Source organism: Podarcis erhardii (assembly GCF_964252035.2).
Source record: "Podarcis erhardii genome assembly, chromosome: 2".
Lineage (NCBI taxonomy): Eukaryota > Metazoa > Chordata > Lepidosauria > Squamata > Lacertidae > Podarcis > Podarcis erhardii.
In genome coordinates this window covers 41,584,424-41,607,825 of record NC_138498.1, presented here as the reverse complement: position 1 = coordinate 41,607,825, position 23,402 = coordinate 41,584,424, and the positions used below count along the sequence as shown (strand labels likewise).

At 42.5% G+C, this 23,402-nt stretch overlaps 1 protein-coding gene across 1 annotated transcript; it reads left to right on the top strand.

The window, feature by feature from the left end:
• Window positions 1-612: 612 nt before the first annotated feature.
• CFAP52 (cilia and flagella associated protein 52) lies at window positions 613-22,079 on the top strand. Its single transcript, XM_081848692.1, has 14 exons — window positions 613-772; window positions 2,717-2,916; window positions 3,156-3,292; window positions 4,694-4,822; window positions 6,397-6,496; window positions 6,919-7,035; window positions 13,751-13,851; window positions 15,167-15,337; window positions 18,389-18,537; window positions 19,043-19,188; window positions 19,586-19,737; window positions 20,024-20,126; window positions 20,288-20,399; window positions 21,565-22,079. The coding sequence occupies exons 1-14, from the start codon at window positions 688-690 to the stop codon at window positions 21,738-21,740; spliced, it is 1,878 nt and encodes a 625-aa protein (XP_081704818.1). The 5' UTR covers window positions 613-687; the 3' UTR covers window positions 21,741-22,079.
• Window positions 22,080-23,402: the final 1,323 nt, after the last annotated feature.

Here is a 23,402-nt window from a genome sequence, read left to right as displayed (position 1 = left end):
GCGAGGCAGGGCGGTTGGGATTTTATTTCCATCTGGTGTTGAAGTGACGTCAAAGCAATCCATTGCAACCTATCGCAGCCTAACAGGATGGCACCTCTGGAATTTGTCACGCACAAGTGTGTGTGTGTGTGTGTGTGTGCGCACACATACACATGAATGTGTAAATCTGCCTGTGCTTTGCAACCCAGAGCTTAAATGCCTGACCTTTCACGCCCCCTTTCAAACATGTGCATTTGGAGAGGAACAGACCTGAAATACAGGACGAACTGTATCAAGACAGGGGTGCGGGGCAGGTGGCCACTGGCAGCCTGGAGAGCCCCTTCCGCACCCGCGTCTTAACAGCGTGCTTGGGTTATGATGATCTGGTCAGAAGGAGCCCTCGAGGTCGCCACTTAGGCGTCTGCAGGAGGAAGGAACTGCTGCCCCACACAGCTCAGAATGATACCCCCTCTCGCCCGCCGACCGAGTAGCTTTGCGGGTGCCTCAAAAGGAGGAGAAACCAAGAGACGTGTCTCCTCCCGTGGGCCGAAGCCACGCTCTGCTTCCTTCGCTGCCACCAAAGAGGCGCCCGCGCGCGCGCAGAGGTTCCGGGGCAGAGGCGTGTGCGAGCGCGCGGGCCGCCTGCGCGCCTGCGCGGTTTCCTTGGCGACGGCCGTACACAGCCCCTGAGCGCTGGAGGAGGAGGCCATGGCGGCCCTCCCGAACGGGGAGAGCGGGTCCACTAACGAAGAGCTGGAAGGCCTCCAGCTGGAGGCGATCATCGGCTTCAATGGTACCAGGCGAGAAGAGGGGCGGGGAGGTTGTCGCCTGTGCCTGAGTGAGGTGAAGGGGGCAGGGGCGCTGAGTGCTCGCTCGCTGGAAGCTCAAAGGTGCCGGGGCTCAAAGTTGGGTGCCTGGAGAAGTGGGATGCCCCGGCTTCGGAAGCTGGAGAAGGGCCGTCTTGCCCCATGCTCAAGGGCACCTGCCTTCTTTCCTAGCTGTGGCTTTCAAAACCGCCTCTCAGAACTGTGGAATGGCGGGATATAAGTATTAAAAAAAATACTTTTGCACGTGCATATACCGTACTTTACCCGCCAGTTGTGGGGAAGGGGGGCGGGGTAGTGCTAATAAATCTAGCTTTCCCATTTCCATGCCTACATTTCTCATTTCCATTCTTGCTGCAGCAGCAAGACGTATAATTGACAGCGGCCGAGAGAAGTGGCCAAATCCAGTTTTTCCAAGTCTCTCAATCAAGAAAGCTTGTGCCTCTTATGATTTTCTACCAAACTGATGTAACTGTTTTGTGCAATGGTTATTTTGTTAGTTGCTCTGAGCATACCAAGGGGAAAGTCTAACCAACACACAAAAATAAAATAATGTTCTGGGATGTAACCTCGGTGAGCTTTGTTTACAGTCTAGTGGAGTCTTTAGGGTGCAGTACCAAGAAATGGGAACGTAGGTGGCGCTGTGGGTTAAACCACAGAGCCTAGGACTTGCCGATCAGAAGGTCGGTGGTTCGAATCCCCATGACAGGGTGAGTTCCCTGCTCCTGCCAACCTAGCAGTTTGAAAGCACGTCAAAGTGCAAGTAGATAAATAGGTACCACTCCGGCAGGAAGGTAAACGGCGTTTCCGTGTGCTGCTCTGGTTCGCCAGAAGCGGCTTAGTCATGCTGGCCACATGACCTGGAAGCTGTACGCCAGCTCCCTCGGCCAATAAAGAGAGATGAGCGCCGCAACCCCAGAGTCGGTCACGACTGGACCTAATGGTCAGGGGTCCCTTTACCTTTACCAAGAAATGAGAAGTGAGTTGGTTCAGGGGTCTGGATATGGAGGAGTGATCAGTTGCTGGGCTTTATTTGGTGTGCTTTTAAAGTCCTCATGGAAGCAAACCAGATGCCCTCTCTGGCTGAAGGCATTCTCTGTAAGTCTGTAATATATTAAAGGAGGAGCTTCAGTTCAGAATACTTGCTCACCTTGGGGAATTTTCCATGAAAAGCAAACAATGGAAAACCAGCATTGGCGACTGGGCATTTTTTTTTTACGGAAAGTGAATGCAATAGTTGCATTTTAAAGGGTTTAGTGGGGACATAAAATGTAGAGTTCTGTTCACAGAGTGAGTGAGACTTGTGAGTTTTGATATGGAGGAAGCACAGAGTTGCAGGAAAAGATTTGAGCATCTATGTTTTTCAGCAATCCCGTTGCGGTTCAGACTGTGGAATGGGAGCTGCTTCAGCATTCTCCCAAAAGCCACAACTGGAAAAAAAATAGGTTAAATATTTAAAGCAACTGAGAACCACAACCTTCTATCTCTTAGATCTCTGCCCAAAGGTAGGGCAGACTGGGAGCCAATCTGTATGGATCAAAAAGGGTCTGAGCACAGAGTTCTGCCTTAAAACTTTAGGCTAGATCAAACTCTGTATTCAGTTCAGTATATTCCCTAATGGCTGGGAAGAGCAGAGTGGAATGAGAGATTGGGAGAAAATCTGAGTGGCAGGAAGCATTATCAAACACTTGTGAAGTGCAGAGCAGTCTGTATGCTGAGCAGCGTGAGTTAGCATGGAACAGACATCCTGTGCTCATACGGTTTTATCACGAACTGTCATTTACTACATGTGGAAAGCAAAGTAGAAGGTATCTAAGAAGAACCCTCCCTCACCTCAGTGCAGCTAACTAATGCTCAGAGTTCCCTAGAGCATGACTCTGACTTTCTCTTTCATGTCCTTCCTTTTCTTACAGGGCATGTACCCTTTGGCCTCATCTGCCACCCAGATCGAGAGCACCTCATCTATCCTTTGGGCTGCACAGTCATTGTCCAAGGCATAAATATTCGCACTCAGGCTTTTCTACACGGTCACACCAACAATGTCTCCTGTGTCACGGTTTCTTCAAGTGGATCCTATGTGGCTTCTGGTCAGATCACATTCATGGGATTCAAGGTGGATAAGGAAACCTTTTAAAAAATGTATTGGACACCCAGTGGATGCTGCAAACAAAGACCTAGCAAAAGCTCTCTTACTCAGTAGGCCTGTAGCTGATCTGTAGGGCTGTTTAAGATGAGTTGTTTATGGCTTTTTAAAGTTCATGTTTTGTTTTGTTCCAGTATCTTTCACATCACATGTTTTGGAACTGACCTAAGTGTTGTTACTATGCTGATACTTTTGTGTGTGTGTTCCAGGCTGATATAATTTTATGGGATTACCAGAAAAAAGAGATGTTGACTCGGCTATCACTTCACAAGGGTAAAATTGAAAGTCTAGCATTCTCTCCAAATGACCTTTACCTAGTATCGCTGGGAGGTCAGGATGATGGAAGGTAACATTAATTGAAAAGTGGATTTCTTTTTCCTTTTTCATTATATAAACCAGGAATCAAATGTGAAGTAGATGACAACCCCTGTCTATGCCTGTCTGTCTATGTCTGTTTCCATTTATTTGCTTTGAGTTCTTTTCAGAACAACTCCAACATTATTTTCCCCTACTCATGTGTTTTCCAAAGATGCAAGTGTGGAAGCTGGGAGAAATTAGCAAATGGTGTATTTGTAATTTTGAAATGAGACTGATATGCACAAGTGACAAAGCTGCTGCAAACTGGTCTGTCAATTAAATGAGTCAAAATCATGACTGACTGATCTAGTTTTACTGTTTACACTGGTGGCCTTTCTATCTCTAACTCTTGACACAAATGTAAGAGAAATAGAAAAATAAGGGTTAAGAGAATCAGCCTTCAATCTTTGTGAGTTAAGTAATAAAGCAGACTAAAATACAATGCCAATGGTGTGTGGGCTCCTGGAAGCCTGGACGCACACACACACTATTCACAATCGTGCTCGTTCTACCCTAACACTCCTGATCGACTCCACCAAGTCTCACAACATCTAACTACTAAGTACTGTACATTGATACAGCAAAATAAGTTAGGCTGGACACCCCTCCACCTTGATCTTAGTCCCAGTAAAGTGTATCTTCCCGCACCATGTTTGGGTCCTGGTAATAGTGTATCTGCTTGCAACACCTGAAATATTGGCATCAATATGTTTTGTGGTGTTGTGGCGATGTTGTAGTCAATAGCCTCAGTCCTATCCACTGGCAAAGTTAAATTTACAGTCTAATTCTAAGCTACTCATGTCCCAAGGAATAGTCCAGATGAGATTCACTTCTACCTAACTATCTTTTGAGTGTCAGACTTAACTTGGGGAGGGGGAGTGTTTCAAAATGGAAAAATCAGTTTCTTTAAAACAGCTATGTAACAAATGATGTCAAATGATGGTTTAGTGATCAATGAGGAGTCAAGGAGCTGCGGGTTTTGTGTGCTCCTTTCTCTTGTTCTCCATGATTTTCTGCCTATCTTCCTGATTTGAAACATTTTATCTGAACTGGCAACCTATAGTTTGTGCCTGCCCTGTAAATGGGAATCAGAAACCAGCATTTGAAGATAGGAAAGCAGCAGGTGCAAGGGGAGGAGGATGGAGCATGCAAGACTGAGCAGCTCCTTGACTGCTTGTTTTTGTAATGCCATGCCATGGTTTGTTGTTATGCCTGAACCCAATTCTATGTGTCACACTTCTAAGATTCTGATTTTGTGCATACTTACATTGGAGCCATAATTCAGCGTGAAGTTCTTCATTGTATTTTATCACGTTATGCTGTAAGCTGACCGGAGAACAATGTTAAATGAATGGATGACTGGCTAAAAATTATTTCCCCTTTTTGGCAGCGTGGTGGTGTGGAGCATCCCAAAGAAAGAGGCCATTTGTGGTAGCCCTGCTGCTGCACGTAGTGCTGGGAACCCCACCACATTGGTGTGTTCCAACTGCAGGGATGAAATGTTCATTACTGCTGGAAGGTATGGCTTTGTTTGTGACAAAGGCACCCATTTCATTTTAGAACTTCAAACTCTGCAAATCTATTTCATTGTACAAAAGTGAATGGCAGGAATGCTGAATGAGCAAGAGAGTGGCTTCTCCTTCAGTGTTCCTGAGTACAGTGGTACCTTGGTTCCCAAACTTAATCTGTTCCAGAAGTCTGTTTCAAAACCTGTCTGTCTCTAAAACCAAGGCGTTCTTTCCCATAGAAAGTAATGCAAAATGGATTAATCTGTTCCAGACTTTTAAAAACAACCCCTAAAGCAGAAATTTAACATGAATTTAAATATTTAACGAGACCATTGATCCATAAAATGAAAGCAATAATCAATGTACTGTACTATAAAATAAATAAGACAGGATTGTAGGTGATAAAAAATACTTTAAAAATTCTTTACGTGCACTGATGATAGTCATTGTTTTTATGGGCGGGGGGGGGGCTTTTATCCATTTCTGCAGTCATACAAATCAATCAATCAATCAGTCAATCAATCAATCAGTAGCTGAACTGGGTTCCACACAGTCACAAAAACAAGTCACAAAAACGAAATCATAAGCCACAGTCACAAGTCAATCCCATAAAACGAAGAACAAATCACAGTCAAAAAAATTGAAAAAGCCACACTAACAAAAACACAAAAAATAACAAAAACAAAAGCTCCAAATATCACCTCTGTGTTGCATGGGTGCTTGGGACTCAGCAGCTGACAGACTCAACAGGAAGCCTCTGATTAGCAGCAGGGGGACTCAATTTACAAACGGAACACACTCAACAGGAAGCTGAACATGTTCAGCTTCCAAGGCAAAGTTCACAAACTGGAACACCAGCGATCTATTTCCAAGTTGTTAATAAACTAAGCTGTTCTAAAACCAAGGTACCACTGTAGTAGTAATGATGGAATGGTTTTGGATTCCTGACAGGCATTTCCACCAGTTTTAAACTTACCAGTGTATTGAGAAAGAGCTAAATCTTCAAATTTTGCGATTAACAAGAGGTTGTACAGCAGACATCTCCTATAACGTTTACAATGGCCAGGCAATGTAAAATTGCTCTGCACTGTGGCCTTTTAATACTGGAAGGAGAGTGTTTTTGAAATTGCTGGTTTCTTTCTTTCATCACCCATGGTATGCAATCATCTGCTTTAATAGAGAGTGAGGCAGAGGAATCAGTCACCTGCATTTTTGTTGGGGCTTGCTGTATCTTGAATGATTACTACTTATAGCCAATTGCAGGCAGTTTCCATAGAAAATAATGTAGTATGTGGGAGCTTTATGTTATGGTCAGAAAATATATTTATTTTCTCTGAAATGATCTAATCAACCAACCAGTTCCGCCTTCTGTCCCTGGATAACAAGAGAATAGAATGAGTTTGTGTTTAGCTTCTTAATACACTGCAGTGACACATCGTTAGTTGGCATATACTTTTCGAAAGCTGCTAGGCATTGGTAGGTGGAAGACAAATAGTAGATTCACCTTTGAATACTATGATCAAGAAATTTGTGTGACATTTTTTTCTATTTAGAATCAATTTTGAAATATGTTTTTTGGCTGCAGTGGAACCATTCGCGTATGGGAATTGGATTTACCCAACAGAAAAATCCGACCAACTGAGTGTCAAACAGGGCAGCTGAAAAGAATAGTTACATGTGCTATGGTAAGCAAGCTGCTGATCTAACAGTTGGATTGCTTTAGTGAACTCCGCAAGTTGTGTTTTACTTTGCTATCGCTTGTTTTCATTGCTTGCTAATACTTTTTGGCAATTTAATCTTTTTTTAATTGTGCCAAGTAAAAACATTTTTAGAAGGTGTGGGGTACAATTTAATAAAATAAGTAAATTGGTTGGCATCCATCTGTCTCCGAGTGTGTAAATAAATAAGCTGAACAGCAGTAGTGTTTGAGACATAAAGACACAGAAGAAGAACTTTCTCCCTGTGATTTCCAGGTCCTATGTGAGATGGCATCAAATTTCTATCCTATATCACTCAAAAGAAATTATGACAATGAATTTAGGATTACTTGTCATCTTAAAAGGTGTGGCGTGTGCTTCTAATCTTTCTCCTCTTCATTCTTCCCCAGATGACTGATGATGACAGTTATTTTTATATTGGGACATCCACCGGTGATGTCCTCAAACTCAATACAAAAAGCACATTGATGAGTACCTTTGGCCCAGTGAAGGAGAAATTCAGCCTGGTAAGTGGCTGCTGTGCTCCACCTCTCACTAGCAGAGAGTGTAGTCATGCAGATAGTATAGCAACAACCAACCATTGTAACCAGTGCTCTATTTCTAGAAAAAGAGGTGCCAGAACCATGAACGTCTCCCTTGTTCTCTTATAATGGCAATGGTGCCCACCTAAGAGGTGCCAGAGCTGAGTTCCTGCTGAGCAAAATCTCTGGTTGTAACAAACATTTAGCAGGTGTCAGGTGACAAAGTGCCAATATAGTTGCATCTGATCCTGTGTAAAACTCCTGACTTTGGGTGCACCCTTCATTCTGAGCAACTTGTTATTTGGGTGCAGACTGAGCTTACCTCCGCCTTGCCTTTTGGTGTGTATCTGCAGGGAAGTTTTACCACTTACCTAGCTTCTTTTCTCTGGACTACCTGATAGTTGGGCATGGACTTGTTCACATCTCCAGTAAACTATGGTATGTCTAAGTGTCTGTGGGCAAATCTCTCCCAGCCTTCATTTCCCACTGTAAAATGGGATCCCTAACAGTAAGTATTAGGAATATAGTAAACTGCCATATACAAAGTCAGACAGTTTGTCTACCTAGTTCAGTACTGTCATGCTAACTGGTGCTAGCTGCTACTTGATCCTTTTAATTGTTGATGCCAGGGTTAGACATGGGTCCTTCTGCATGAAAGACGTAACCCAATGTTAATATCTCAGAACTGTTGTTAGGAGGAATGACAAAAGCACTAGTATTATGTATAGTAGAGTACAGGAATCTGGGCATGGGTTTCCTGACATAACATCTAGTAGGGTGCTAAATTTGTTCATATTTCTAACTGCTCCTCCACCTACCTGACCAAATGGTAGCATCTTTGTGTGGGCAATTTTGAATACCTGGTGAAATTAATCTGTCCTTCCCAACACTCTCATAATTATATCAGCTCTTTTCCTCATTACATACACTGACTCTTGGCTATGTATCAGAATTCTAGTCTTTACTTGTTTTCTGTTTGCTCTCTGTTGTCAGTTTTTCTCAATCATATCTGTCCTCCCACTCAATTTTTCCTATGCATCCCCTTCATCCTAAATCAGAACTGCTCCAGATCTGCTCTTGACTTCCCATTCCCCATTCTCCCATTCCTATCTTTGTGTCTTGTGCTATGCTGATCCTGTGATTAGGAAAGCTTTCCCCTTCTCCCCTCCGTTCTTCCTGAAAACCTACTTCATTAGCAAAGCTTTCCCTGAGTTACTCTAGACTCACCCTGATTTGATATTTCACTCACTGCTCTATGATACTTGCCCTTACATCATGTGCCTTTTGTAGATTATAAGCCTTCTAACTATGACTGTACAGCATCTGCATTGACTGGTACTGAATATTAAATGGCGAGAGGAGCAGCATCTCTTTTCTACAAAAGGGAGAAGGAAAATACCATGTGGCTACCAGTGTGATTCTCTCCCCTCTCCATTCTAGTCTAATAAATTATGTCAACGATTTGGATGTGAACTGCTCACCTGGAGCACTCTCCCCTCAACTTGTACTCTCCAGATGTTGTTGGACTACAGCCCCCATCACTCTCAACCAATTGTCTATGCTGGTTGGTGCTGATGGGGGTTGTAGTCCAACATCTGGAGAGCACCAGCTTGTGGAATGCTGACCTAGAGGAGTCTTGCTAACATAATCTATATGTGTTTTGCTCTATATCTCTTTGTGTGTGTGTTGCAGGATATGACTCTTGAGGCATTTTAAGATTAAACACATATTTCTATATGTTTATAGAGGATTAAACATGTAAGCTTTTGTGGACTAGAGCTTTGTTACATACATGAAGTAATAACTTGAAGGAAGGTACATTATTCTCTCTGCTATACTCATGGTATTTCATATAGATCTAGCCACAAAAATGTGTATGATGAAGTAGGCTCTATCCAACAAAAGCCTATGTATGCCACAATGTTTGTTTTAGCTTCTAAGATGTCCTAAGACTCTTTTTTAAAAATGGTATCAGGATTCATTCCTTTATCTTTTTCATCCCATCTTGCAAATAATTACAGTGGTACCTCGGGTTAAGTACTTAATACGTTCCGGAGGTCCGTACTTAACCTGAAACTGTTCTTAACCTGAAGCACCACTTTAACTAATGGGGCCTCCTGCTGCTTCTGCGCCGCCAGGGCACAATTTCTGTTCTCATCCTAAAGCAAAGTTCTTAACCTGAAGCACTATTTCTGGGTTAACGGAGTCTGTAACCTGAAGCGTATGTAACCTGAAGCGTATGTAACCTGAGGTACCACTGTATCCCCTCCTGGGCCTGTGCTCATATCGTCATCGTTGTCGTCATCATCATCATCTTCATCAAGCAGCTTTGAGACAGCTTCCAGTCATAAAATAAGAAAATAATAAAAAAATTCAAAATCACAATGGCAAGCACAGTAAAACAACTGTAGTGTACTCAGACAGAATACAATACATGATCCAATCAACAAAGTCAACAATACCCAATCACTTGAAGTCAGGGGTGCTCAATGTGCATGACATCACACTAGGGACAATTACTTTTTGTAGTGAGTAAATCAGTCATAATCTTTATTCAAAGGGAGATACATATTTGTTCATCAACTGTAATTTAGGAGCCTCATGTTCTGTTTGTTCTTTATAAGTCTTTTGCATAAGTGACGTTGATGACAGATGCAGAGCTTGGATGGTTCTTGACAGTTTGAGATGTGCAAGTTAATTCTTACTCGTTTGCACAGACTAGATAGAAAAAGTATACTGTCCTTCAAATATTCTTTATTCTAGAGCCAGACAGTAGTTTTCTAGAGCCAACGAAAACATTAGAAAGAGATTCTATTTCATGATAGTGTACTCCATTAACCTAATGTCTGAATGACCCAGGATATGCTGCCTGTTAATGTATGACACACATGGGCCAGAGGCATGTTAATGGTTGATTTGATATCATAGGCCTATAAAACTGGAGCAGAACACCACAATCCAAATATTTGACATGAAGCAAAATCTCCAGTCAGCAAACACCTGTTAAAGATTATTTATTTGCTATATCTTCACCTCTTCTTTCTCTAGTTTTCAGACTTATGAGAGATTCAGCCATATCATCAGAAGCACAAGACAGGAAATTGGTTTAATTAAAAAAAAACAACCCTCAGCTTTCAGATACAATGTACATGAAAACATGTTTTCTATAAAACATTGTAAATAGCACACAAGGAGACTCTCATGCTGGTTTCTGGAGCTCAGTACTGTATCAAATTTGTATCTCATTAGCAGAGCTTCCTAATTCATTTTAAATATAATAAACTGCAGTAACATCTACTGAATGAAATGCTACAAAAAATAAAAAGGTAAATAAAAAGTAAAGCAAGTAACCCCATTCACATAAATCCCTTTATTTATTTAAGTTTTGAATATATTCCCCCATTAAATATGTAGCTGATTGTTTCCAGTCTTTAAGATCTTCAGGATAGGCCCTTCTTTCTGACCCTTCACCAGGGTAGCTGTTTCTTGAAGTAATGTGTGAAAGTGCCTCCTTTGTGGTGACCCCCACTTACGGAATGCCCTTCCCTTCTGAAATATAGCTGGTACCAGCCTTGCTTACTTAATGGTGTTCAGCTGATCTGTTAAACAATGGGGGTCAACTATAGTAGGTTTAAGACAGTTTAGAATAATATGTGATGGTTTGAACTATTATCTTTTATCTGCTTTCATTCTTTGACTGGGATTTTTAAAAAATCTTTTCATGCTGTAACCTGCCCTGGGATCATTAACTCGATGAAGGGTGGGCTTCAGATTTAAAAGAAATAAAATAAAACAATTATATTGCCATTTAAATCATTGGGATTTTTTATAGTTGGTTTAATAGGAAATGCATTGAAGCAGGCAGCAGAGATGTTCTCCACCGAGTTATCAATACTGTAACTATCTGGATATGGTTTTATTTTCAACTGACAATGAAAGATGCTTTGAAAGCAAAGTAAGGAAAAAGGCATTTCATTATAGACACATTGCAGCCTGAGTTATTCAAGTAAAAAGAAAGAATTGTGTGTCTTGGAAAGGGATTATCAGAGATATTGGGATGTTTACATTTGAAAGCAATTCGGATGGATGCAGAGCTTCATTTTCCTGCAGGGAAATAAGTGCGCTTTATTTGGCTTGGAAGTTATCTCTTGTAATCGGAATCAGTCATGGCTGTGATTTCTTTGTGTAACAAGTAAATAATAAAAGAAATGTTAAGCCATCCAGCAGCCTTTGTGTTTAGCTCACAAGGGAAATGGCAGGGTGTAAAGCGGAGTACTGCATCATTAATATGAACTACTGAGGATTATGAATAACAAGTGTGGATTATAAAGCTATCTGCTTTCTCACTGTGATTCAAGGGACAGTCATCATAGGCAGGCCTTGTCCGTCTGAAGGTTCTCTTTTTGGGTAGCTGTTAGTTGGTTTCTGATATGATTCCGTTGCAATAATTGGAACTTGCTTCCAAGTCAAGCTGTTTAGGACTGAGTGATGTCAGCAGTCTATCCAGGAAAATTAAAGCCCTGACAGGATCGTGTTAACACCACACATTACCTAGCAAGGTAGTGAAAACCTGTCATCATGAAACTTCTCAAATGTGAGAGAGTTTATATGTAATTGTGCCAACTGTGTGTTTTTTCCCCTTCTTCAAACCAAGTCCTGTCTTAGGAAGTAGTATCCTGCAACATATCAAAAAACAGAGCTGATGCAGATTTGATATTTGGAGACTTGCAAAGTCCTGTTAACACCCCTAAGAAAGATTTGTGTTTAAAAGTAATCCTGCTTCTGGATAATAATTTATAGAGAGAAGGAACACCTACCATTTGGCTAATAATTTGTTCCACACCATTCACAGATGTTTCTTCTATGCCTTTGTTTTAGAAGGGCATTATATTTGGTAATTAGGTGGGAATTTGTGGAAGGCAGCAGAAATCACATTTTTGGGGTGTTTTCCAAAAAACAACAACAACCTCAACATTTTTTTGGGATGTCTGGATTTTTACTTCTTGAAATATGGCAACCCTACATCTTGGAACACTGAAACAATAGGACATTTTCCAAACTGTTGCTCCCCCCCCAATATGTTTTTGACTACAACTCCCATCAACCCCAGACAGCAAACCTAATGGTCTGGGATAATGGGAGCTGTGTCTTCCAGTTGTTTTGGACTGTCAGTTTGAGGAAGACTATGAGGTTGTGTTTGCATGGTTAAAATTTACCCAGACTTCACAAGAGCTCTGCTCATAAATGTTCATGTGGTTGGCTGCATATATGACAGCGGTGATGAACCTGTTATCTTCAAGATTTTTTTGGACTACAATTCCTGTCTTCCCTGATCATTGGTCATTCTGGTTGGTGCTGATGGGAGCTGAAATTCAACTGTCTTAAACTACAGTAGCTCAAGGCTCATGGAAAGTGCAGCAGTGCCCCACCAAGATGCCAAGGCAGGAACTGAAAGCACTTGGAACACTTGCAGGACCTTGGATAGTTCCAATATCCCGCTATGGTATCTTTGCAGCCTGCTGGTTTTTGAGGGACCTTGTTCTGCAGCCTTTTACCCCTATGGAGCTGGAAAGACAATGGTGCACTGGGGGTCTCCTTCAAATTGGAAGAGACTGGCAAGGCTCTGTCCCTTAGCTGGGGCTGTGCTGTCCTGGAAGTTCTTCTGTCAATGACAAAGATGAAGTCTTGTTCTTTTCTGCCACACAACTCATAGTCTCTGTGAGTTGTGGGTCATTATACCAACAACATCTGGTGGGCCTCAGGTTAGCTACCTCTGCGATACAAATCAGACCTAAGATTTCTGAGGGTGTCCCATAGTGTTTGGCAGTAAAAACCTGGAAATAATCAAGGGAGGAGGAGAATCATCCATTGGTGCCCTATGCTGAAATAAATGCAGAAATGACAAATGGAGACATTTTGGGAAGAAGATAGAGGGCTGCATAAACTCTTAATCTGGTTCAGGAAGGAAGTTCTTATGTGACTGCTAAATGAGCAATGAAACACTCAGAGAGCACTCTCTTATCATGTAAATAATCTTAATGAAGACTTCTTGTCGTGATCTTCCTCTTCCCTGCTTCACAGTCCTCCCTTCTTCATTGTCATTCAGCATTCTACATGTCCTGTCTATCCATTCTCAAAAGCTCATCCTGTTAATGTCCATCTCCTAAATTTATGTCTATATTTTCATGAATTCAATCTTTAACTCTAAAAGGCACTTGACATTTTATGTGACTTCTCAGGAAAAGGCTGACCTAAGTGCATGCAGTGTGAAGGGGAGACACACACCACCACCACCACCCAGAAAAAGATGCAGGAAGAGCCTGCTGAACCTGAACACTGTGAAGCTCCCACTTCCTGCAGATACACACTTTGTTTTGGGGGATGCACATCATATTTTATGTGCTTACCACAAATACTAGTGGACCACATAAAATGAATGTGCTTGTCTGTCCAGGGAGGTGGTGTTCAACCTGATATGAATAGAGCTGTAAAAGGTGTTTCTTTCCTTGTTTATTTTTACATTGCTGAATAACAACAACTTTCCCTCTTTTGATAAGTCAGCACTGGTAAAAGAGTAATCTTAATTGCATACACACCACCTTTGCAAGGCAAATACTCTGATCTGTCCAATCATCCTGCACAAATACAGTGATTTGGCTAGCATATAAGTGTCTTAATCCTGCTTTTTTCCCCACTACAGGGAGTGACATCTTTGCTATTACTGAAGACGGGAGACTTAGTCATTGGTACAGGAGCTGGAATTGTAGCTCTTTGTTCAGAATCGAACTATAAAGTAATAAAGTGAGTTTCTGAACATTCATTAGCAAGGATATTAGTGCACCCTGGTAGTTGCATTCAACATGGAAATAATGTGAAACATACATTGCACAAAATGGTACAGCAATTCACAGTTGTTTAGCATGAGCTTTAGTTAGATGGTGCTGGACTTCAGATCGGCTGAGTTCAATGGGACTTTCTTCCAGTAGGACAGCAGGCTTAATGATCACAATTTAGAGGACAATGAACTAAATGTATGATTACATTATGCCACCTACTTTTTCCATGGGGTGAAGTGAGTCAGTTTTGAATTTATTAAAACAAAATTTGAATTTTATTTTGAATGTCAAATACTGTATTTTTCGCTCTATAGGATGCACTTTTCCCCCTCCAAAAATGAAGGGGAAATGTGTGTGCATCCTATGGAGCGAATGCAGGCTTTCGCTGAAGCCTGGATAGCGAGAGGGGTCGGTGCGCACCGACCCCTCTCGCTCTCCAGGCTTCAGGCAGCTATCCGCAAGCCTTCGGAGCACGGCGGGAGTTCCCGCTGCACTCTCCAGGCTTGCGGATATCTGCCTCTTCTGGGGGCAGATATCTGGGAGCGGTGGCGAGGTTGCGCGCAATCTTGCTGCTGCTCCTGGACCGGGGGTGTGTGTGTTATTTTTTTCCCTTTATTTCCCCCCCTAAAAACTAGGTGCGCCCTATGGTCCGGTGTGCCCTATGGAGCGAAAAATACAGTACATTTTGTTTCTACTTCGTAAGCAGAGAAACTATTCTCTAATAGAGTGTTGGTGCTCTTAGCTAGACCACTAGAAAAGAGAGCTTTTGACTGAAAAATGAAATTAGAAGTTCCATTTTGTCAAGAGAACTTCAGACCAAAATCACTAAATATGGATCTTCACATAAGAATTGCTAGCTTAATTTGATGGCTTTCAGTTCACAAAATCCAATGCGGAACTATAGATTTGTTAAAGTGTATTCTTGTCATCCAGTTGTGCTCAAAAATAAACCAATTTTATTTTTCAGCCAATTTTAGTTAATAGATTATGGAAAATATCCACAGCTTTTTCTCGGAACATGATTTTAAAAAACCCCACAAAGAAGCATTAATAACAACAACAGCAACAACAATTAATAGGAGAAACAGGAACATTAAATGCTTCCTAATCTCTCAATTTACAGACCGAGTACTGAAGCCAGGTCCTACCATGGGCTATTGGTGGAAGAAAGGATAACAATGCACAAAACAAACATTAACTTAGACAAGCAAGGCCTGGGTAGGATGAATGGTCTTTTAAAAAAGTCATTTTCAGTACCAAACTTTCTTTTGGCTTTACAGAAAAGTTCAGTTGGAAGGTGCTGTCACATCCATCACGCCACGAGGGCAGGGGCACCAGTTTTTTGTGGGCACTGAGGAGGCACAGATTTATCGGTTCTCGTATTCGGACTTTAGGGATGAGCTCATAGCCACCTGCCACAATGAGGCCATTCATGATATCATTTTCCCATAGTAAGTATGATCCAAAGAATTTTGTTAATCCTGCATATATGTACAAGGTACAGTGAGTTTGGTAGGCAGCAATCTTAATCTTTTGGATGGTCCTGTATGTTCACTGGTTTGCAAAGGGGGGCACTTAGGGTTAACAAAACCAGCTAGTAAACTGTAGGCTCTAGCCTGCAGGAAATTCCAGGAAGCAGGACAGACAAGAAAGCAACGGAATGGGGTTGGAGGGTTATAGTCTTAAACATCTGGTGTGCACCAGGTTGTGGTTTTACTATCTGATTCTTTGTAGGCTTTCTCTCTGCTTTATCTGCCTGGTTACAATAGCTCTGCCTTGGAACTTTGGATAAGGCGCCCTATGCTGACACTGCACAGAGACGTATCATAGCATTTCTGCTTATGTTATTTTCAAAGACATCGGCATGCAAACCAATGTGTTAAGATGCATGGCAAAACATAATGCACACATAAGTTTTCCCAGAAAAGATGTGAGAACACCCAGCAAAGAAATAATGTTGGAAGCAACCCTCAAGTTGGTGGTTCTTTCTAATAAGCCCAAGGTCTATTCAATCCCAGTGCTCTGGGTTTGGCATATTCTGGGGAAAAGAAGAGAATTTAGAGAATAGAATACTTTGGGCAAGGATGAATGGAAAGAAACAGCTGGATACTTACATAATAGGAGCTTGGCGGGGGGGGGGGGTTACACTCTCACTAGTGCTGCTCTCCAATAAAATTTGCTTTGCTCATTGATGTTTCAGCAAATATGGCCCTCACATTCTCTTACCTTTCAGTGATGACTAGACACCTGCCAAATTCTGCACTGCAAGTAGATTTATACACAGATTTATATGCACAGTCTTCTTCATGTTCTTTCTGGGTCTCCAAGGCCTTTGGAGCATTTCTGTGAAAAGATTCCATTTCATTTCTAAGGTGTCCTTTACATGCAGCCCCAGCTTCATGGAAGCTATTTTTCCATGAAAAGTTCCCTTATAATTGGGGTTGTATGTAATTGATTCAGTCAGGTGTGCAGAATCACACTGATCCCATGAGAAAGACCCACTTCAATTGCCCCCACCATGTGGCCAATCTGTTCATGGAAATGTGGGAGCCACATTGGGAGAAATCTGATCCCAAGTAGCTGGGACATTCATCCATTCATTTTATTTGTATGCCACTTTCCCACCCAAAATTCATGCTGAAAGCAGCTTACAACAAAGAAACAGGGATGCATTGCAGCCAGTTGAATGGCATTTTATTTATTGTTGCAAGTCTCACTGCCCTCTTTTCCACCTCTAAAGCGCTGAATGTAAATTAATCCATGGCTAGCACTGCAGTGGCAATGTTGTGTTTCACAAGGTGTTTTGCTTGGTTAGATTCTGGGTATGCCATATGCTGTGCTGTCTCTGTCCTAGCTCATCATCTGTTTGAATTCCTCTCATGAATAGGCAGGTGAATTCCCATTTGCTGTCAGTACTGAGACCGTGACATTTCTTCGAAATGATGGTTCAGTTGCTGTCTCCTGCAAATGGAGCCTGGCAGTATGGGGCAGAAGGACACGGTGGGTTTTGTAGGCCACAGCTGTCTCCCTTGCCCTACCTTTCATGCAATGTCAAACATTTTGCTAAGTTACATCAAGACGAGTGCTGGGAACAATTGCAGGTCGCCCTTGTCATCGGAGTGCCAACAGACATATCTTCTGTTTAATGAGACAGCCCTGTGAGGTTTACAGTAATCTGACGCTTGTTTGTGATTCATGCCTCCTGTGTGAGAGCTGTTCAGATGAGCTTGATGGAATGGCTATTGTTTGCTTTCACTTGAATTACTCATCTCTTTTCTCTTTCTGAGCAGGATACAGTGCAACCTGTGAACTATTCTTTTTTGTCTTGACTTATTCTGAAATACTTCAAAGTGATTGTAGTATTCTACTGTTCTGTGTACAGAGGATGGACTGCTTGACTCTAGTATGAGATTGACAGAATAATGTTATTTTAAGCAAAGATTATGAGGGGTTATTTATTTGTTTAAGGCATTTATATACTACTTGATCATTATTATTCTGCTGGAAGCCATCCAGAGTGGCTGGGGAAACCCAGCCAGATGGGTGGGCTATAAATATTATGATTATGATTATGATTATTTCTTCTAAGTGGAATGGAAGTAAAGAGCTCATGGGAGTAACAAAACATGACTGGAAGCTAAGGTGTGATAGCCATGAAGGGCACTGAAATGCAGTGTCCTCAAAGCTGGGGCTTTAACATAATTAGCACATGCTTAGCACATTCTTAGCACATGCGTCTCTGTTGGGGAATTCGTGGGCCTACAAATGTTGCTGCACTGCAACTCCCATCATCCCTGACCATTGGCCATGCTGGCTGCGGTTGATGGGAAGTGGAGCTCAACAACATTGGGAGGGCAACAGGTTCCTCATCCCAGCTGTAAGGGCTTTCAGTCCAAGTCCAGCATTAGGGAAAGGGTTTGCCCTACCCCAGATCCAGCAACTCCTTTGAGCAGTCAACCTGGAGGTTTTGAACATGTGGAGGGGAAAATGTAACAAGTCCCTTACCTTTTTCTACTCACACCTGCTCCCTAGAGCTGCTGCTCTGGTTTCCATCAGAATTGCCCGGAACTAGTAATATACCAGTAGCACCAGTCAAAGTAGCAAGTAATAAGCTCACCCATTGATTCATGGTATTCTACATGCTTCATATCTATTATCTTCTCTCACTGGGCAAATCACCAGATCTGTGACATTCAAGCTCTCATCCATTTCTGAATTATCTTGAAAGCCAGTTTGAAAGTGGTTAGATCTTATTCTCCATTATGGTCATTTAATTATCACTGTGTGGATTTGCTATAATGTGATTATAACATTCACTTCTGAGCTGGACTTAGACACGTCAAGTTTCTTCTCAAAAGACTATGTTGGGTGTTCTGAATGAGAAAGGCCTTCAGGGGAATATGGTCCAGTGGCTCAGCTCTGGCATTTTAATACTGCGGTTATTGAGAGTTAGCAGCAATTCTGTTTGAATCTTCCTAAGCCAGCTTCTCTGCCTCCCATAGTGGTACATCTGACTTGTTTGCCACCTGCTCCAAGAATGATATCCGTGTGTGGTATACACCTGAAAACAGGGAGCTGCTACGAATAACAGTCCCCAACATGACCTGCCATGCCATAGATTTTATGAGGGATGGCAAGAGCATCATTTCAGGTAAATACATTTTGCATGTTCCAGTTTATTGTAGAATTGTATCCACAGCCAGTTGCCCTCTGTTGTAAATTGTCCTTCTGTCATTAGCCTAATGACCCTTCTGTCTAATTAGAGTCTGCCCAGTGCTTTCTAAGGTCTTTGTAGAACAACTGCTGTTGCATTATGGGTAATTGAGCTACAATTGTCCACTGCATAATTTGGAATCATGGAACGGAGAGAGAGTAGTTTTGTTGAATCCCCACAGACCTAAATTCTGTGGCTGCGGCTTCTTACATAGAAATCACCCGCTGAAGAGTGATGCTGTGAGTGCCATATCTTTTCCTTAGCATTTTCCTTGGCGAGAGCAGGTCATCAAAGCCATGTGATCTGGACATTGGTGAGCTCTGTAGGAGAACTGTGCGTTTTCTTGCTGCTTCCAGCCATAATGACTGTGAAAGTAGCAAAACACCAGGTGAAGGAAGGAAAAGTAGAAGAGACTTAGCAAAATCTTTCTATATTATTTTAGCATGGAATGATGGGAAGATCCGTGCCTTCACCCCAGAAACTGGGCGGCTAATGTACGTGATCGAACATGCTCATAGCATGGGTGTGACGGCTGTGGCTACCACAAGTGACGGCAAAAGAATCATCAGTGGTGGAGGCGAAGGCCAGGTAATGAGCCCTCAAAAGTCCTTGGATCTCCTTTGCAGATTTTGCCAACTTTTGTACTGATTGATTCCTACCTACAACACATTTCTTTTTAATGAGACACATGGCCAGTTGTGCACCATTGCATGCTGAATAACTGTGTGGTGTATATATCCTGTGGCAGAGCAGACCCAAGAGCCTATGAAGCTCAAGCCCCACGTTGAAATTTCATTTCAACCATGAATGCTTTTTCCCAAGTAGCCTTAAGCAGACCAATTCCTCAACTATAGTCCACATTACAACAGGGGATAATGATACTGGCCCCAAAATATACGGGATATTTATAGATTGCCAAGATAAAGCACTTAGAGAAAGACACTATATAAATGCATTTTCTGAAGATTCCGCATTTGGGTTACAGGTGAGAGTATGGGAGGTTGGCAAGGAGACGCGCAAACTGGAAGAGGTAATGAAAGAGCACATCTCTTCTATTTCATGCATCAAGATCAAGAAAAATAACCAGGAGTGTGTCACGGCCAGTATCGACGGAACATGCATTATCTGGGATCTTGTGTAAGGCCATTCTTGCTTGGAATCGTGGCTGTCTTCAGCCACAGTATTGTGCTAATTTCTTCTTTCAACTAAGAGGGTTATCTCGAAGAGACAAAAAAGAAAAAAAAGCAGGGTGGACTCCAGGGACTTCAGTGCATGCCTCTGCAGCTGAAGGGGACTAGGCTATTTAATAAATCACAGATCAGTAGATCAGGGTCTGAAAAGTAAGAGTTATTGGTGGAGGGCTCTGCTTAAACCTAACAATACGTAACCTCAGAAACACTGGGTGTTTTTTCCCCACCCCCAGTCGCTTCATGAGGCGTCAGATGATCTTGGCCAACACCTTGTTCAAATGTGTGTGTTACCATCCTGATGAGCACCAGCTTATTACAAGTGGCACAGACCGGAAGGTGAGTAAAGGAAACACTGAGACATGAGCCCAGCAAGACGGGCTACTGCCTAAATACCCAGCTGCATGTCTCAGACATCTCTTGGAGTAAATGTATGAAATAGGTTACTTGTTGCTGCACAGAGGAAGGCTCTCTCACACAGGTTTTCTTCTGGTTTCTAGATTGGTTACTGGGAGGTGTTTGACGGGTCCCCAATCAGAGACCTGGAGGGCTCCCTGTCTGGTTCTATCAATGGGATGGATATTACATCAGATGGAATCTTCTTTGTCACTGGTAAGTTGAATTTTTAAAATTCCTGCAGAACCTTCTGCAGACATACTTGCTCCTTTTCTCATTCATTCCTGACAAGATCTTGTGCTATTGAGAACTGAAACTAAAGAAATCAGATATACTCTGTAAAGGCGAGAAAGAAAATGAGATTTGACTTTGAAAAATGTGGTGGTGGGCGACTTCTGAAAGGCTGCAATCCTATACTCATTTACCTGGGAATAAGCTCAGTTGAACTCAATGGTGCTTAATTTTGAGTAGACTTGTATAGGCTTCAATGATAATCATTATCGTGAATGACGGCACTCTGAGGTCCCTGTTGAAATCCATTGTTGGATTAGGGAGTTGCTCCCCATAGTCTTCATTCATGTAGCATACTTGTGGCACCCTTCCTCCATTCATGTTGCACAACTTACGCTTCTGACTACCATTTTCCAGCCCATTTTAGCCTCAAAATTCATTCTATATATACTCTTTCTGTGAGTATGGATCCTTTTGTTTCCAAAATGGCACCACCCACACACAAAACAAAGGTATCAGCAGCCTTGGGGGAAGTCAAAGGTTTGCATAGCTACAATAACTCTTTGGAAAATATCCCCAGGAGAGAGGAAACCCAAAGCAACTCACTGAGGGCTGAGTAGACTTAACTGGCTCAGAGTGCTGACTGTTAGAGGGGACAAAGTGGTGCAGATGACTTAATGATGGTGCAGATGGTTCTCCAACCTTTTGGGGCCCGGGAGTAAGTTGGGAAAGCTAAGACCCTGAGCCTGCACCACAAAATAAATGATCATGCAGACGAAAGATGCAATGCTCAGAATCACCTCCTCCCCACAAAACCCAGGCAAAACATCCATGTCCTCCCAAAACAAAAACATGAACAAGGAAAGCAATTCCTCCCAACAAAATACCCCCAACCTTTTTAAAATAAAAATAAAAATTGGGAGAGCCTTGGTAAGCATGAAGGGTTGTGTGTTGCTGAGGACACGTTGGTGCTGATGGATTAGGGACTCCTGAAATACATTGCCATGAGCAGGCTGCCTGGAACCTTGAGAAGGAGTTCTCTAAACGGCATGCATTTTGTTGCAGCTGCCCCTTTTCTTTGCTTATTCCTTCAGTGGATTGCTGGCAGTCTTTCACAAAGTCTAACCTTCCTTCCTTCTCTCCCCTTCAGGAGGTGATGACCACCTAGTGAAAGTGTGGGATTACAACGAGGGCGAAGTGACGTTTGTTGGGGTTGGCCACAGTGGCAGCATCACCCGCCTGAAGATCTGCCCTAACAACAAATACATTGTGAGCGTGAGCGCTGATGGTGCCATCCTTCGCTGGAAGTACCCCCATGTCCACTAACGCCTAACAGCAGCTGCTGCTAGACAAAGATTCCAGTTCTGAACTGATCTTTTTTTAAGTTGATGTGCTTTTCAAAGCTTAGAAGCCCTTGCTGCTCCTAAGGGAGATAATAGTTCATTTTGTTTGAAATAGTCAGACCTTCCCGTAGTATTATTGTCCATAGATCCAAGTGCCTATTGTCTGCATTGGTTTCAGTTGGTGCTTAGTCACATGGCGCTGTGAACCCCAGGCCTGGCACATTTGTATTTATGTTTGTGATGTATTCTGTTTGAAATTTCAGTTCAGAAAACTGTGTCATGTCCCCCTCCTTCACAATGTATTCTGTCTTGTGCAACTCTACCGCTCTGTGTGCATCTTTAATTCGCCTCTGCTAAAAAGACAAAAAGCTTAGAATCATAGCAGCAATTCCACATTTGGAAAGGCTCTCGAAAGCTATTGTGTTCAAGGATGCAGTGATGCATTGGGATGCTAACCCCAGCAGTCCCTGGCAAGATCAGAGTGTAGGAATCTGCCTTATGTGGAGACAGAAGATCAGTCCCTCCAGCTCAGGAGTGTCTACATGGACAAGCAGCAGCTCTCCAGGTTGCAGATAGGAATTCTTCCTGGCCTTGCTTGCAAGCTTCTGCATGTGCTCCAACACCACTGGCGGACCTCCATTTTTGGGGCCCTGCAGCTTGGGCAAATCACAACCCCTTTACAACATCTGTGCTACTGACTCTCAAACTTTGTGATTGTTGAAATATATACAACAACAAAAATAATCACTTTCAGTTGTGTGACTCAAACTGGGTCTACTAAACCCCAAACTTTTAAGCAGTGTGGACTAAAGTTTCTTCTGAGGCCCCTCCAGAATTAAGGGGCCCTGAAGCTTAAGCTTCGTTAGTTCATAGTAGATGTGCCCCTGTCTACCACTAAGCTACAGTCCTTCCCCTTCGTTAAGATACTTGTCTCCTCTTGAGATTTTGCGGAGAGGGCTAAGTCCTTCAGAAACTTATTTCATTTACCAGTTACTACTGAGTTTGTTTATAATCCAGAACAATTATGATTAGGAAGCTTTTCCTAATATTATCTTTGTAAAACTATCCCACTTAATTTTTCATATGTTTGAATTCAGAAACCCAACTGGATAGGAAAGGGGACTGGAACAACACACCCTGCTGTTGCTCAGAGTGCTTGAGATGCATCTGGTTTGGCACGTAATAGTGCAGTCGTTTTTGTGTCTGCTCAGCAGGAAGCCCCATTGTGTTCAATGGGACTTACTCCCGAATTAGTTTGACTTGCAGCCTCTGTCTCCTTGAATATGGCAAGCTGCATGTGATCCTGGAAGTCTTTACTTGCCGTTCTGAATGGGACTTGTGACATATTGTGCATGCATCACTTAAGGTATCCTAAAAGCCATTAGGTGTTCACTTTAGACCAGCAATGAGGACCTTTGGCCTTCCAAATGTTGGAGTCAAGCTCTTGCCAGTCCTAGTAGTTGGGGGTGGTGGTGGTGGGGGGTTGCAGGGTTCCCACCCCTGTTTTCCACCAAACAACTCTTTCTGAGCATTTTTTTCTACCTCCTATGGAGTCGTGAAATGACCAACAATCCTGGTGTGATAGGAATCGGCAGCAAGTTACTTTCCTGTGACCTGTAAGCTAAGCTCCAGCTATAGGCATGAA